At 34.0% G+C, this 15,011-nt stretch overlaps 1 protein-coding gene across 5 annotated transcripts in view; it reads right to left on the reverse strand.

Annotated features, from left to right (window-relative positions):
* The window catches only part of LOC123322602 (pleckstrin homology domain-containing family G member 3), a 148,671-nt gene that overhangs the window by 21,263 nt on the left and 112,397 nt on the right, over positions 1-15,011 (reverse strand). For all 5 annotated transcript variants that reach the window (XM_044910552.1, XM_044910554.1, XM_044910555.1 and 2 more), the window contains one exon: positions 14,181-14,367. In XM_044910552.1, coding sequence (XP_044766487.1) covers positions 14,181-14,367 — 187 coding nt within the window. The remainder of the gene's footprint in view (positions 1-14,180; positions 14,368-15,011) is intronic.

Consider the following 15,011-nt stretch of genomic DNA (forward strand, 5'->3'; position numbering starts at 1 on the left):
GGCCAACCAATATCTTGTTGAATATGTTACAAGTTCCTTATAGTCAATGAACCCGTCACTATATTACATACTGATCATATCGATGTCAACTTTCGAACTGTTTCAGTTAGAGGCAAATACTCCATCACACAGTCGTACACGATTATACAATATGCTTTAGTGGAGGTGGGAAAACCAACTCTAGATTCAATCTCAAGTTTCACATCAACAGTTGAAGATTTAAAAGATTCACTTCGTCTCGAGCAATCAATAACAAATAAGCATCTGTTTTTGAAGTCTGAATATTGCAATATTGGATTGATTTTCAGATTATTATAACTTGTTGAAAATTCTGTATAATTATAGTATGCTTCTGCATAATCATTTTTATTGAAATTCAATCTTAAATTTTCTTGAGGAATGAATTCACCATTCAGTAGCAAACGGACATTTGAGATGTCCAGATTGTCGAATAACGTGGAATTTTCAGTACTCTTATTTTTCTTATTTGTCTGAAAACAGCATATTATGAATCTAGGATAATCAATAATTGAAGTAGTTTTAATATTCCATATTTCTGTTAGAGAGTTCGCTGTCAGAGTTGGCAATTCGTGAATTTCCCATTTTCTGAATGGAAATAATATTGCTCTATTTGATTTCATTGATTCTAGTAATTCAATCTTCAATACATCATTTGGATAGATATGTTTAACTTTCAGTTCGATACTATCAATTGTAAATTTGCCTTTTGTAGCATTGACTGTTTCCTCGGGACCAGGTGTGATTTTCATAGCATTATTGTCATTTTGAGATCTCATCAATCGAATAGTTTGCTTCCCACAGATAGCTAAACGGTAATCGTCGAAGAAATTCAATACATGTCTTAATGGTATTCTAAATACAAAATTTCCATCAGCGTTTATTTTAGGATCATCAGGATATGACCAACTAGCTGTTTCCAATTCCCTCACAGAATCTTTATCGTAACACAGATATCCTTTTATTGTACTTATTAATCCTGGATCTCGTACCGAATCAACTTCAGTTCCATGTAACTCATACGAGATTGTGTCAAAAAGGAAAGCTCCCCCATTCAAAACTAATTGAACAGTTCCATTACCAGCAGTTTTTTGAAGTTTTCCCTTAATGATGAGAGCTGCATCATGCATAAGGACCCATGTATCAGCACGATTTATGGTTATTTCAATAGTATCATTATTGCCGAAAGATTTTACAAACGGCAAATATGTTCTTGTCTCCACTTTTGTGATTGATTCGTCATTGTTGACTGGCTGATATAGGTTAAAGGTGTTGTTGGATAGCATGTCCAATAGATTTTAGGAATAATTTATTCTTCACGGTGAGTTTTCCACCCAGCTTCTTACACGTTCTCTTCACAACTGGTTTAGATGGAGTAGGGGCTGCATATTTATTTTTCACAACTGGTATAGATGGAGTAGGGGCTGCATATTTATATGATGAGTTAATTATCAAGACCATTTTTTCAATTCTAATCGTATTATTATCTCCTCACCCCTGAAGTTAACTAGTTCAGAATCTTGATCGAGCACTTTCAAAGTTATATTGTATATTCTTGATGTCGTCAGTGGTAAATAAATCAAATTTCTAGGCACTTCGTCGATACTATATCCAGGATCGGAGTCTACTGAAAATTCATATATTGTATGTGATGGTCTATTGTTATAGAAAGCTCCTCCAGTAATATTGCTATCTATGTGTATAGTTTGAACCTTAACAATATTAACAGGTATATCAGATTCGTGAATTTGATTTGGTGGAAGAATTATTTTAGAGAACCCCAAGAGTTTTCCAATCGAATTGTCTTTGGAGAAATCAATCGCAAAGTCTTTATGGTAAATTTCACTTTTGAGTGTATTGCGATTGGGTCTTAAGAAAAATAGTTCCTCACTGTCACTCCTGTATTTTTCTTCCGGAAGTAGTTTTTTCTTCAGAAATTCTTCAATATCACTTATTTCATACGCCCCTGAAGGAATTTCAATTACTTTTTTATTTTCATTCAGAAAGTCATCAAAACCTGCTTTAGTTTCATAATAACAGAACTTATTATTATTTTCGTCAATGTTTGGGATTGAGTTATAAGTATGAAATCCTATCAATGCAATGCCATACTGGTAATTTGGATCTAATTCTATTGGAGTTGGTAAATCAATAGAGAGTATAGGAGATCGATCTTTCAATGTGAAAAGAACAGACATGACTGAAAGAGAGTAACACATCATCTATTTATTTATATCATTTTGTTTGATAAAAATTCCAAACACAGATGACCACAATTGTAGGGATTAGTTCTCTGATAATCAGTTTGGTTATATTTAATTTCAGAGTTTCTGAAATAACGAACTAATTCTTTAGGCGGTTTCAAATTTCCATAACTATCAAAATATTCTACATCTTTTCCCTTTTTGACATATGCAACCCAGTGCGTTCCTGGACCATATGAAGTATCTAAATTCACAACTCCACACTCTGTTCTGTTTATAGCTTTTGGTAAAGTGTTTCGCATAAATACACCTCGAAAATGAGGAATACTTTGGGCAAATTGTAATATCTCGTGATCATATAATGCCCTTTTGGGCAAACTTTTCAGAGGTTTTTTTTTTTTTGCTTCTTCAAAAATAGTCCATAACCTTTATTCATCTTTTTTAAGAACAATCCATGTCCAATAGCTTCCATAGCCCTATTATGCCGTTTTTCTTCCTCTAACTTCTTTTTTGCTCTGTTGGCATTGATAACAGCATTGGCAACTGAACCACTTCCTCCAAGCACTGATCCAATAGCACCCAAACCAGCTAAAATACCCATTAATGGTAGTACTCCACCACACTTACTTTCAAATGGTATAGTTCGTGGAATTCGTATTTTACGTTTACCACCTGCCCTTTTAACAGCTGCTCTTGCTGCTCTCAGAGCTATGGATGCTGATTTCTTCAGATCATTCGTATTAGATTTTTGTAATATTTTATTCACAGGGTTCAATATAGCAGTCCGGAAGGATTTTCGATATCCCATACCTAATTTTCGTTTGGCTTTCATAGTACCAGTTACAAAAAGCGCTGCAGTTTTTTCACGCCACGAAGCGTCCTTGGAGCGAAATCGATTCCAAGCTCTATCTTCCAATTCTTTGTCTGCTTTATGTCTTTCTTCTAAATTGTTTGTCCTGCTATAGGTTATATCATGAACCTTACACGCCTGATCTAAAGGATTTATTCCAGGATCACCTCTTTCTAATCGTTTTTGCAGTTTAGTACCAGGTCCACAATATGAGTATCCTACAGAGAGAGAGAGAAAGAGAGAGAGAGAAAGAGAGAATATATTAATTATCATCGTACAACTTTCATCATTTTTTTTTCTCACCAGGCAAATGGAGTTCAATAGGAAGCTTATTTATTATGGAGTTTATAAGACCCCCACCATTGGCGAAGGTCAGCATTATACTGAATAAATAATGTGTAAGCTCTATTCATATATAACATTATATAATGAGACAGAAAGAGGATCTGGCTTTATTTGATTGTAAGATGGAAGTCGAACAGCAACCATCTGTTTTATCAGTTGATAATTTAGATATGTTAGAAAATGAAAGATTTCCAAAACATGGAGATCTCTTTCCTGACAGTTGTCGAATTTTATTTGCCGGACCAAGTGGTTGTGGAAAATCCAATGCACTTTTGAGTTTACTGTTATCTCCGAATGGATTACGATTCAAAAATATATATATTTATTCTAAGAGTCTTTATCAACCGAAATATCAATTGTTGGAACAAGTGCTGAAAGGCGTGCCTGAAATAGGTTATCATCCATACAAGGAGAATGATGATATAATTGATCCTAATGACGCTGAAGAAAATTCTATCATTATTTTTGATGATGTTGTTGGAGATAAGCAAGATAAGATTAAAGCCTATTACTCTATGGGTCGACATAAGGCCATTGATGTGGCATTTCTATGTCAAACTTATGTTATGGCAAGCAAACACTTATGTCGTGATAACTTGAATGTTATTGTATTATTCAAACAAGATGATACTAATCTGAAACATGCATTCAATGAGCATGTCTCTCCGGATATGTCATATGAAGAGTTTAAACAACTGTGTGCATTCTGTTGGAATTCAACCAAATATGGATTCATTGTTATTGTTAAAAACTTTGATATTGATGGAGGACGCTATCGTCAAGGATTTGATAGGTTCATAAAAAAAAAATTCAGTCAAATATAAAAATTATGTAAATACATGAAATGCCCTCAGTATACATCAAACTAAGCCGTAATGAAGAGTGCTATTGAGCAGCAGAGAAAACGTAAAATACAACAACTTATAAGAGATGTGAGAAAGAAGTTTCTCACATTCAAGCTAGGAAAAAATGAAGACGATCGATCAATTTCTCAATTATTTGATCCGATCACCAAACGACTAGATAGAATAGAATATAAGCAAACAGATGGTTTATTGAAGACTGTGAAACTCCATACACCTCCAGTACAGCTCAAGACAGCTCAACTGACAGATCCAACACAGCTTCAGACAGATAAGCTGTCAGCTCTGAAACAGCATCAGACAGCAGGGCTGTCAGATTCCTCATATTTTTCAAAGGAAGATTTCTTTCCGGAAAACACTGAAGAAGAAAGTCAAGAGACTCAGTATGAAAATGTGTACCAATCAAGTGTTGATGAATATTTGAAACAGTATCCAGTTGAATCTAGACATTATATTTCATCTATATTGTCATCCCCTGAACAAGATAATGTAGTCGATATCACATATGGGCCTAAATACGATTCTAAAATTTCTAAATGGTTCCTTGGTAACAAGGCTATCAGTTTTGATGGGAAAACTAGTGAGATTATAATAGACAATAATGAACGATTTCCCGGTACACCAGGGCTGTACAGACTGATATTCGATAAACAACCGACCGATTATACGAAAGAGGATTCACAATGTTATAAAACAGTTTTAAATTTGACAAACGTTCATAGGAGACAGTTTGATGCTACAAAGCAACGACGTGGATCAGCAGCATTTAAATGGGTTGAAATTATAAAACCTTTAACTTCAACTCAAGGAGGTAGTTTGTTGACATACAATGAAAAACCAATCGAGTATGTGTATTGGAATGATGTGAATGAACTAGTTGATAGATTACAATTACTTCATGCGTCAAGAGATGCAGGTAATACATCGGTGGATAATGAAATCCAATCTATTATCGAAGAACTACGCGAAGCTAACATTATATATTAATAATGCAGTTTGAAATGATCAACAGTTCAAGAATGCCTCTCAGTAAGTTTGGTGGAACCTCACGAGGGCTGCAAAATAAATATAAACGTAAACGTACTGAAATTCAAAGCTTCCCTTTAACTTCAGATGGTGATTATGATTTCGGTAATCGTAAGCTATGCAATGTGAGAATACCTACCGAAAAAAGTGATGTTGTGACTAAAGAAATTCTAGACAATGAATTGCTCAAAGTTATCAATTTAATGGGCGATTTAGGAATCAGAGTCCAAAGTATCAAAAACGAGTTGGAGCTCAGCCATGAGAAAATTATCTCCGATGTTTTATCCAACCAGGAAAAATGTCTTCAGGATTTGAAACAAGAACTGAGGGAAGATTTCAGATCATTTGTTATAAAGTTTAGTGAGAAGGTCACAAAGAATTGATTGAGATTTTAACTTTACGAATAGACTAGGTACAACTACAACTGACTCGATAGTTATCCTACTCAATAAAAAAAAAAGACCATTTCCAATGGAGCACTCAAAGGAGAAAGTTCAAGTGGTTAATGAGCTGCATAGACCAGCTAGAAAAAATTTCCTCCGAAGGCGTACTATCATCAAGGGTATAGATGATTTGTGGCAGAGTGATTTGATGCAAATGGACTCGTATGCTGATGAAAACAAAAATCATACATTTGTTCTCGTTGTGATTGATTGCTTTTCCAAATTTGTCTGGACTAAAGCATTGAAAACGAAATGTGCCGAAGAAGTTACTAAGGCGTTTTCGGAAATATTGAAACAGAGTAATAGAAGACCCAAGAACCTACAGACTGACCAAGGAAGAGAGTTTTTCAATTTTAAATTCAAAAACCTAATGAAAAAATATAAGATCAATCATTACAATACATATTCTGTGAAAAAAGCAGCAATTGTTGAACGAGTAATACGAACTCTTAAAGAAAAACTATTCAAGTATTTCAGTTTGAATGGAACATACTATTGGTTGCAAATCCTACCGAAAATTGTCGCTGATTACAATACAATTAAACATAGAACAATTGGAATGAGTCCTATTGAAGTAAATAAGTCAAATGAGAAACTCCTACTTAGAAGTCGGTACAATCACATCAAAATAGCTGGTAGAGGAAAATTTAAAGTTGGTGATACTGTGCGTATAAGTAAATTCAAACATGTTTTCTCTAAGGGTTATTTACCAAATTGGACAACAGAAATATTCAAAATCAGTAAGATACAAATTACTAATCCAGTAACTTACCTTCTTGATGACTTACAAGGTAATCCAATCCGAGGAGCTTTTTATGAGCCTGAACTGCAAAGCGCTTCAAACTCAGATATATATTTAGTTGAAAAAATTCTATGTGAGCGGGGAAACAAAGTACTTGTGAGATGGCTTGGATTCGATCAGTCACATGATTCATGGATAGATAAATCCAACCGTTTATAGAGATTTTTTAATTTAGTATCGCTTTGATCTTCAGTTCAGCAACATGTACTGTCAAGAGAGTGAATTTAATCCATCTCCATATTACGATTCTGAAATGATTGATATCGAAAAAAAATTTGTTTTGAATACAAATTTCAAAACAGGAGGATATAACATCGATTGCGGCTTAAGTAGTGCGAGAAACTATGAACCCTCAGTGAAGCTGTCAACGAATGAAGACTCTTTGATGTTTGGTGGAAAAATGTTCATTTCGTTTGATTACATGCAATGGATGATGCTTACTGAAATCCTCAACTTGAATGAAGCAAATGATATTCGATTTATTGATGATATTTCTGTTACAACCACAACTGTGAATGGATTCAAAATGATCATGATATCAAGGAAGGAAAATCATTTATATCTTATTAGCGACGATGTTGCTAAGATTCTAGAATTCAATAAAAGTTTTCTCAGAAATAGATTGGAAATGCTTATGAAACTTGATTTCAAATCTTATTATAAGAATTTTCTGATAACTATAACCAATATTAAAAAAGATAGTTCGAAATCCATAGAAGAACTAATAGGAATTTTTTGTCAGATCAATCCTTCTATTGAAAATTTGATATTATGTGAATGTATGATTTCAAATGAAAACAACATTCTTTGTGACATAGAGAAATATTTGTGAAGGATAATAAAAATACTTTTTATACATTTCTTAGTATTTATTTCATATACATATATATCCACATATTTACAATGTTGAATGGTTCATTTAACATATTTCATAAATAAAATATTTCAGAGTCCGAATCTGAAGATTCGGAATCGAAACAAAATGAGGATTTGTATAAATCTGGAGGTTCCCTTTCCAACTTTTCATATAAATATCTATAAATGGGGTACACAGAGGGATCGCTTAAGTATTTCAAAAAAGACAAATATTTAAGAGGAGGAGGATTATAAACTAAAACATTTTTATACATTTCAGAATCAATTGATTCAACACAATGAGAGTGACATTTACTATAGTAAGAATTAATCAATATGGATTTTTTTAACAGCAATGCTCGTCTGTCAACATGATTTGAAAAATAATCATTCAGTTTACTGAACGTGTCCAAATAATGACAATGCGACATATTTTTCGCTGGCATATCTGTGTATTCCATAACATGAACTTTGATAGTAATTTCATTAATCGTACATATATATGAATCAGATTTGATTAAATTCCACTCAAAATGAAAATCTGCGTGATTTTCATCATCATCATCATCATCATCATCGCCCTCATTTGTCTTTGTCCACAATATGGATTTGCCACGGAACCAATCCATCATTAGATCATGATGAGGACCCAGTATCCATACTTCGATTATGTCAAAGGTTGGAATCAATCCCTGTAAGTACAATATGAATTGTCCCACAAGCATCCAATCCTTTATTGGAAACTGTTCAAATTCTTCATATTGTTGTGGAAACTTTTTGATGAATTTCTCAGACAAATTCGGGTCGTATGAGAAAGTTCTCTCAATGGCTGTCACAGCATAATTCATCATTATATTTCTCCCCCTCTCACCCTCTGGAATCTAGGATGATGATGGTATTCGATAATGACCCCAAGGTAGAGTACAATGTGAATTAGGTAGGATGTATCTTTTATCGTCTCTACTACACAATGCAATTTTCTCCTGCTCAATAGAAAAAACATCATGACATTTAGATATTATATTTCTTTGTCTTACTAATTTAGTGTTGGAATCAATCAAGCATTTCAAGTAGTCATCGAAAGAAAGGCTTTTAATCACATTCCGCTTTATGCCTTTCACTTTTTTTATTTCCTCTTTATCAACACGAAATGAGTACATTTTTGATCTTAATCCTACGAAATCGGTCATAATCTTACCATTATTCTCATCCTTCATCAAACCCAATACTTTTTTATTGACTTGAGGAATTCCATATGGATTTCCTTTAGGATAGTCAGATGTATCAAAGCGTGTGTAGCAATCTCGTTTTATGCACTCATAGGGATTTTGATTTGATACCTCATAAGTTAAACTATCAGTATCTACATAATTCAATATACTTTCTTTGAAATTAGGTTGGAAATAATCGTAATGAAATTCATACAAGCAAACCTTTGAAATGTCTAATACAGACATTCCTACATATATTGGTTTATCGATTGTGATTAAACGCTTTTGCAATTCAATAGCGACTAGATTTTCTCCGAAGATCATTCTATCCTTGTAGAAAGGGCTAGAAATCAAATTCATTGCACCATATCTGCCATACCATTTGTTGACCAATTTAACTTCTCTATGCTTCCGGACGTTTTCAATCGTTTTCCCATACACAGCATTAACCATTAATTTGAAAAGATTTTTTTCAAAATTGTTTTTTGCTGTCTGCCTCAAATGTGTATTTTTGTCAATATACATTTTGAGCCAGGCAGATTGTTTGAATTGAAGAACTCTATGGACTTTTTTCAAAACAAGTCCATGACTCAAGGCTTGTTTCAACGTCCTATAATGCACGATATAATTTTTTTTATGATAAAGGGTAGTTAATAATTTAGGCAACTTTGATCCAGGTGGGATACGTGATTCCGCACAGAATGGCAAGTCTTTGTGCTTGTCGTGTATTTCGGCGGGATATTCCAAATCAACCTCTAAAATATATCCCTCGGGAGCATCATCAGGTATTTGTGTAATATCTATATTTGTGTCTGTCCACTTGAATCCCCCATATGGCAAAAACTGACTCATAGCCCAACCATATAAGTTATTCACATCTAAGTAGAGTAAATACTTTTCAGGTTCATTAACATCGAATTTTGGCCCCATATATTTGTTATTAGCCGTAGAGTATCTGTTTGAACACTGACTTATTCCACCTCTTATACCGTTTTCTATGAATAGTAATATGTCAATATCTTTAATGATTTCTAATTTGATTTTTGTTGTTTTAAGCATACATTGAAAGGTATAACCCGGAAGGGTGTAAAAATGAATAGGATCTAATTCATACTCTTTTATACAGCTATTGCGGAATTGTTCAAATACATCGGCTAAAAGCATAATATCAGTTTTAAGATATAACATCATATAATCTTTCAATGATTGACAATTGAATGTGGACCATATTAGTTGAGCGTGTAGATATTGTTCATCACTTATCTCTTCATAATTCAATTTGTTGTAGAATTTCTCAATGGACGGTAGACATGTATCATTCAATTTATCAACACTACTAATATAGTCATAGGGAAACACACCTTTTTTAGTCAAAAGTTTGAATGCATCATCATTATAGTCGAAAAATTGTTTTTTCAATTCAATAAACTGATTCAATGAAAGATATGAGGCTAAATTCTCTAGCGAACTGTTGAGAAAACGTAAACTGTCAATGAACCTGAATTGTATTTGAGTATTTTCATCATATTTCGTAAAACTAATATATTTTTCTTTATTTAATGGTAGAAGAGAAACGCGGCCCTGTTTTGCAATCTCCTTTATAAGAAAATGTGCGTCATATCCACCTAGATTATGGAAAACTACTGGTATGATAAAAGACTTTTTGAAATTGAGATTACAACTATTGTGAGCCCACCCGCGGCACACTCCAGTAAAGTGATCATGGTCCATGACTATTTTATCATCCGCTTTGAATGTTTTCTCACATATATGGCATACAACTCGACTATGTGAACCAGTTGAGTTTATGGGTTTCACATCATTAATTATTTTGCATAACCTATCTGCAATCTCACACAATTTATTCGAGAACCATTCCATGCAATCAACCCCAGTATAGCTCTCATAATATGACGGTACAATGTCCTCATAAGAACTTTTCAAATAAAAACCAGCGCTGATAGGTTTGTGTTCTTGATACTTTAAACAACTCAAATTTATATCATTGATTGGTTTCAAATATGACTCAAAGTCACAATACATTACAAAAGGACTTCTCTGTTTGTATCTGTAATTTGTAAAACTAACATGAGACTTTTCTGGAAACTGTATGTGACATGGCTCATGATTCGAGCACAATTCGATATGTTTCCCTAGTTTTTCTTCTGTAGTGAAATAATTAAGACATTGATCGCATATGAACTTATTTTTTTTAGACTTACTAAGTTGTTTCGACACTAACCTCGACAAGTTCTTAATATACACATAATGATATTCTATTTTGACATCAATAGGAGCATTTTTCCCATCATCAATATGGTTATATATATTCTGAATTAGAAGTAAATTGGCATGTCTTTGTGGAATTTTGGATTTGCAGATACGAGATGGAACTACAATGAAATCATCATTTTTAACCATTTGCAGTGAGAAAACATTCACTGAAACATTATTCAACATTTCAAACCTCTCTATATCTTTAAGTTTTATAGGAAAATCTATACCATCACAATTAAAAATAGTGCTTGGGTGGGGATATGATGACACTCGATCAGAGTGGGAAGATGCTGGATGTAAGCATGCAGTAATACTCCACAAAAAACAACATTGATCATTGTTTTTGATATTAATGCATGCTTTTTTGGCCGCAATTTTTTCAGGAAGATTGATGAATGAACTACCTCCATTACCCATTTCCACCTTATTCATATTGACTTCTAATGAAACAATTGATTGAAGAGCAAAACCACTCTCTTTCTCTTGAAATTCTTCAAGTTTTTGTTTGATTATGTTTAAAGCATTTCTTTCAAACCAATCGTTTAAATCTGTTCCCCCATCAATTGTTGCATTTTGTGTAGGGAAATATTTGAAATCGAGTAGCTCTTCATCACCACTTTTTTTAATGAATTGTCCGCAAAATACTAAATTCACTTTAACAATTCCAATACTGCTTATTACATTTCTAATTCTATATTTGAAAAGATGAAATGCATCATCGAAAAATTCTTCAACGACCGTATGCTTCAAATTGATTATAACCCCAGTTCTTATTCTTGATTCAAATGCTGATTGAACATCCTCCCATTTCACCCGATTACTTCTTACGCTTCTTATTCCCTCACCTCTATGCGCATCAAAGGATTTGAGTTGAATTTTGTATCTTTTCAAATGGCAAATGGCAGATTGAATGCTGAATTTTTGTCCGTGATGAGTATTTTTCATTAAATTTTTCAATAAACGAATATGTTTGTTAATCAAATTGATCCATTTTTTTCTAATCATGATGTCATTTTCGTGAAACAGAAGATTCATTGCATTATGGAATAAATCAATATTACATACCTCCATCTTCACAATTGGACAATCTCAAAGAGTTGAACTGGTTTATATTTCGGTATTTCCTTCACCCCAAGGAATTTGATTCCAAACCCAGCTCCACTGAATTCCTTTATGACTTGCTTCAGATGGTCGTTTGCACGTTTCGGTAGAAATATACACTTTTCTTCCAACTCCAAGAGAATAGATTCCCCGAATCTAGTCTTCAGTAATTTTGCATCAATTATTCGATGGACTTCACCCACTATCAAATCCTTAAGTGATGCAATTGGTTTCTGGTGCTGTGAAAGTGAACCACACTGGTTAATTTTTGTCAGATCCATTGTTATAATTATTATTGTTTTTTTTTTTTTTATTTTATGCTGAAATAAATTTCAAATATTTAAGAATATTTCCATCGCTACAAAGTTTGAATACTTACATTGGAAAATGAGATTCGTAACACAAATTCACTGAAGAAAAACAATTTCTTATTACTCTATGGACTGCAACAAACTCTGTGATATTTCTTTTTTCATCAAAGTCAGAGCAACTGAGAATTGAAGACTGATGTTGGAATGTCAGTTCTATTCTTTTTATATTCTTCTCGACCCTTTTTCCCCACCATCATGGCCCTTCTTACCATTCAAAAAAATAACCAGACTGTTTTCGTTATAAAAGATCTGCATCAAACGAATCTGAACTGAAGACCAATTAAATCTTTTATTTATTACGGTGAGAAACGCCACTCGACAGGTGTATCGAGAAGAATTAAGGGATAGCTCCGCCCTTTGTCATTAAACACAATAAACCTTCAGCCCCCATTAGTGGTCATAATGTACCATTTTTGGGACAAAGGAAATGAGTAAACCTGTCATTCTTATCACCTGAGGCGGACTGCAGACTGACATCTTCGAATACCTATAGCACCAAAACTATTTCGAATGGGTAAACTTTACATTTTTATTACGGTGAGAATCCACAGGTATATTGGGGAGTAAAAGAGTGACCATTAATTCAGATAATTGTCATTTCATGATAAAAGACCCAAACTGATAGTTTTCTCGAAACATCCTCATAGATAACGAAAAAAAACCCTGTCAAAGGAATCTCATCTATTATACTGAATTATTGCCGATCTTTATTGCTCTTTTTTTCCGGCATGCAAAGACACCCTTATTTAAACAATAAAAGACCCAAACGTTTTTCTCGGAACATCTCCACAGATGAGAAAAAAAAAAACCTCTGTCAAAGGAACAAAGAAACATTTCCAATTTTATCTATTATACGAAATCATGGACCACCTTTATAGCTTCTTCCTTTCACGCACACAGAGACACCACCCTTAATTAAACAACGATTTTTTCATCTAACTCTGAAAAATATTCATCAATCAATCTAATAACACACCAGTATAACATTTCATAATCCAACCACATAATAATGTTCAAGTACTCCGAATCATACTTTGTCGGATTACTCTTCAGTCGCCATTGTGGTCGAGAATCTGCTCTGTCTACCTACTAAAGTTGTAGATAATAAAATTCTACACAACTTTTGTGTGAAGCAATTTTACATACTCTTAACCGTTCTTGAGTTAAAGGGCGAGAAGCTTAGCCACACATGCGAAAGGGCAAGGTCAATGTAGAATCCCAGTCTAATCTACAATTGTCGAAATGACAGGGTATTTCTATGATGACAATTTCGAAATTAATCACGAAAATTTTAGCGTTGTCTGTGACTGAACCTTAGAATGTACTATTTTCCAACGGGTGAATTTTCGCTTCAGCATGTATCGCTAAACACCTCGCATTAATCGCCATATATCTCAAAAACGTTTGAACGTATAAAAAATTGATTGGGTACAAAATTGTGGAAAATGTTATGCTTTACAACTTTCATAATGAATGCGAAAAAGATTTGAAGCCCAGGGAAGGAGATTATTCAAAAAAACTGATATTTGTGACTTTTATGGCCAATTTTTATTGTTTCGGCTTGCTATAATTGTCAGATTATATTTTTTCCCTCTTCGGCTCCCCAACTAAAAGTTTCGATCTTTTTCTTCTTTCTCAACCAAAGTTGCTGGTTATTATTATCAAATGAATATTCCCGAAGAAATCTATATCTATTAGTAGCCAGTTAAATGGTAGAAAGCCGATAGATTGCACTATTTTCTACGCGAATAAAGCCATTTTAAGAAAGTGACATCGATATGTCACTAAGTATATTTCAGGGGTGCTTCACTCACCTTGACTTCCACTCGGTTCCGGATCGCTGTCCAGGCTTTCAGCCGAGGCCAGATAGGCGGAACCAGGCTGGTTGTTTCCGCTGCTTCCACTCGACGAGCATGATCCTATGCTGGTCAGCGAGACTGGTCTGGAAACCTCCGAAGAATTGGTGCTGCTAGACGTCCCCTGACTGCTCTCACTGGGAATCTGCCAAAAAGAACGTGTTTTAATGCCAATTTCGAGGACGCATTTTCGTAATTGCTTATTCTGCTATGAATGAGATCGACTAGGAATCAGATCTTGGCTAGTTAACATTTCGGCTCAGGAGAACTATGAGAAACGTCAGAAAAATAAAATAACGATGTTTGACATTTATCAGAATCAAACGCAAATGTAAACAAATCCACGATCATTCTATCCGACGTTTATCACAAATACAACTTAACGTAATTTCGAGGACGGTTACGTTTTTGGATATATCGAAGAAGTAGCAATTCAGAATCTTGGAATGGACGTATAAAGGTCATAATTTGATGCGCGAATGATATTCTGAATGCTCAATTATTCATTGAAAACAAAGTGACGTTCATTCGTCGATCAAGCGTTGATTCCCCGATCAAGCTTTGTAAGGATTGAAGCGATACTGGAATCAAAAATCGACAAATGTCCAAGCGTTTTCGTATACTTCGGTTCCGCCGACCTACAGAACCGCTGTTTCGTTCTCAATGGCCCACTCTGTACATATTCGACGAACAAAAGCGAGAGTTATCCTTGGAACTTGAAATCACTTCATTGTTTCGAAAAAACCAAAAAGGATTTTCCCCATCGAAGAAACCGCAAACGCGTTATTC

Source organism: Coccinella septempunctata, chromosome 1, assembly GCF_907165205.1.
Source record: "Coccinella septempunctata chromosome 1, icCocSept1.1, whole genome shotgun sequence".
NCBI classification, from domain to species: Eukaryota; Metazoa; Arthropoda; class Insecta; order Coleoptera; family Coccinellidae; genus Coccinella; species Coccinella septempunctata.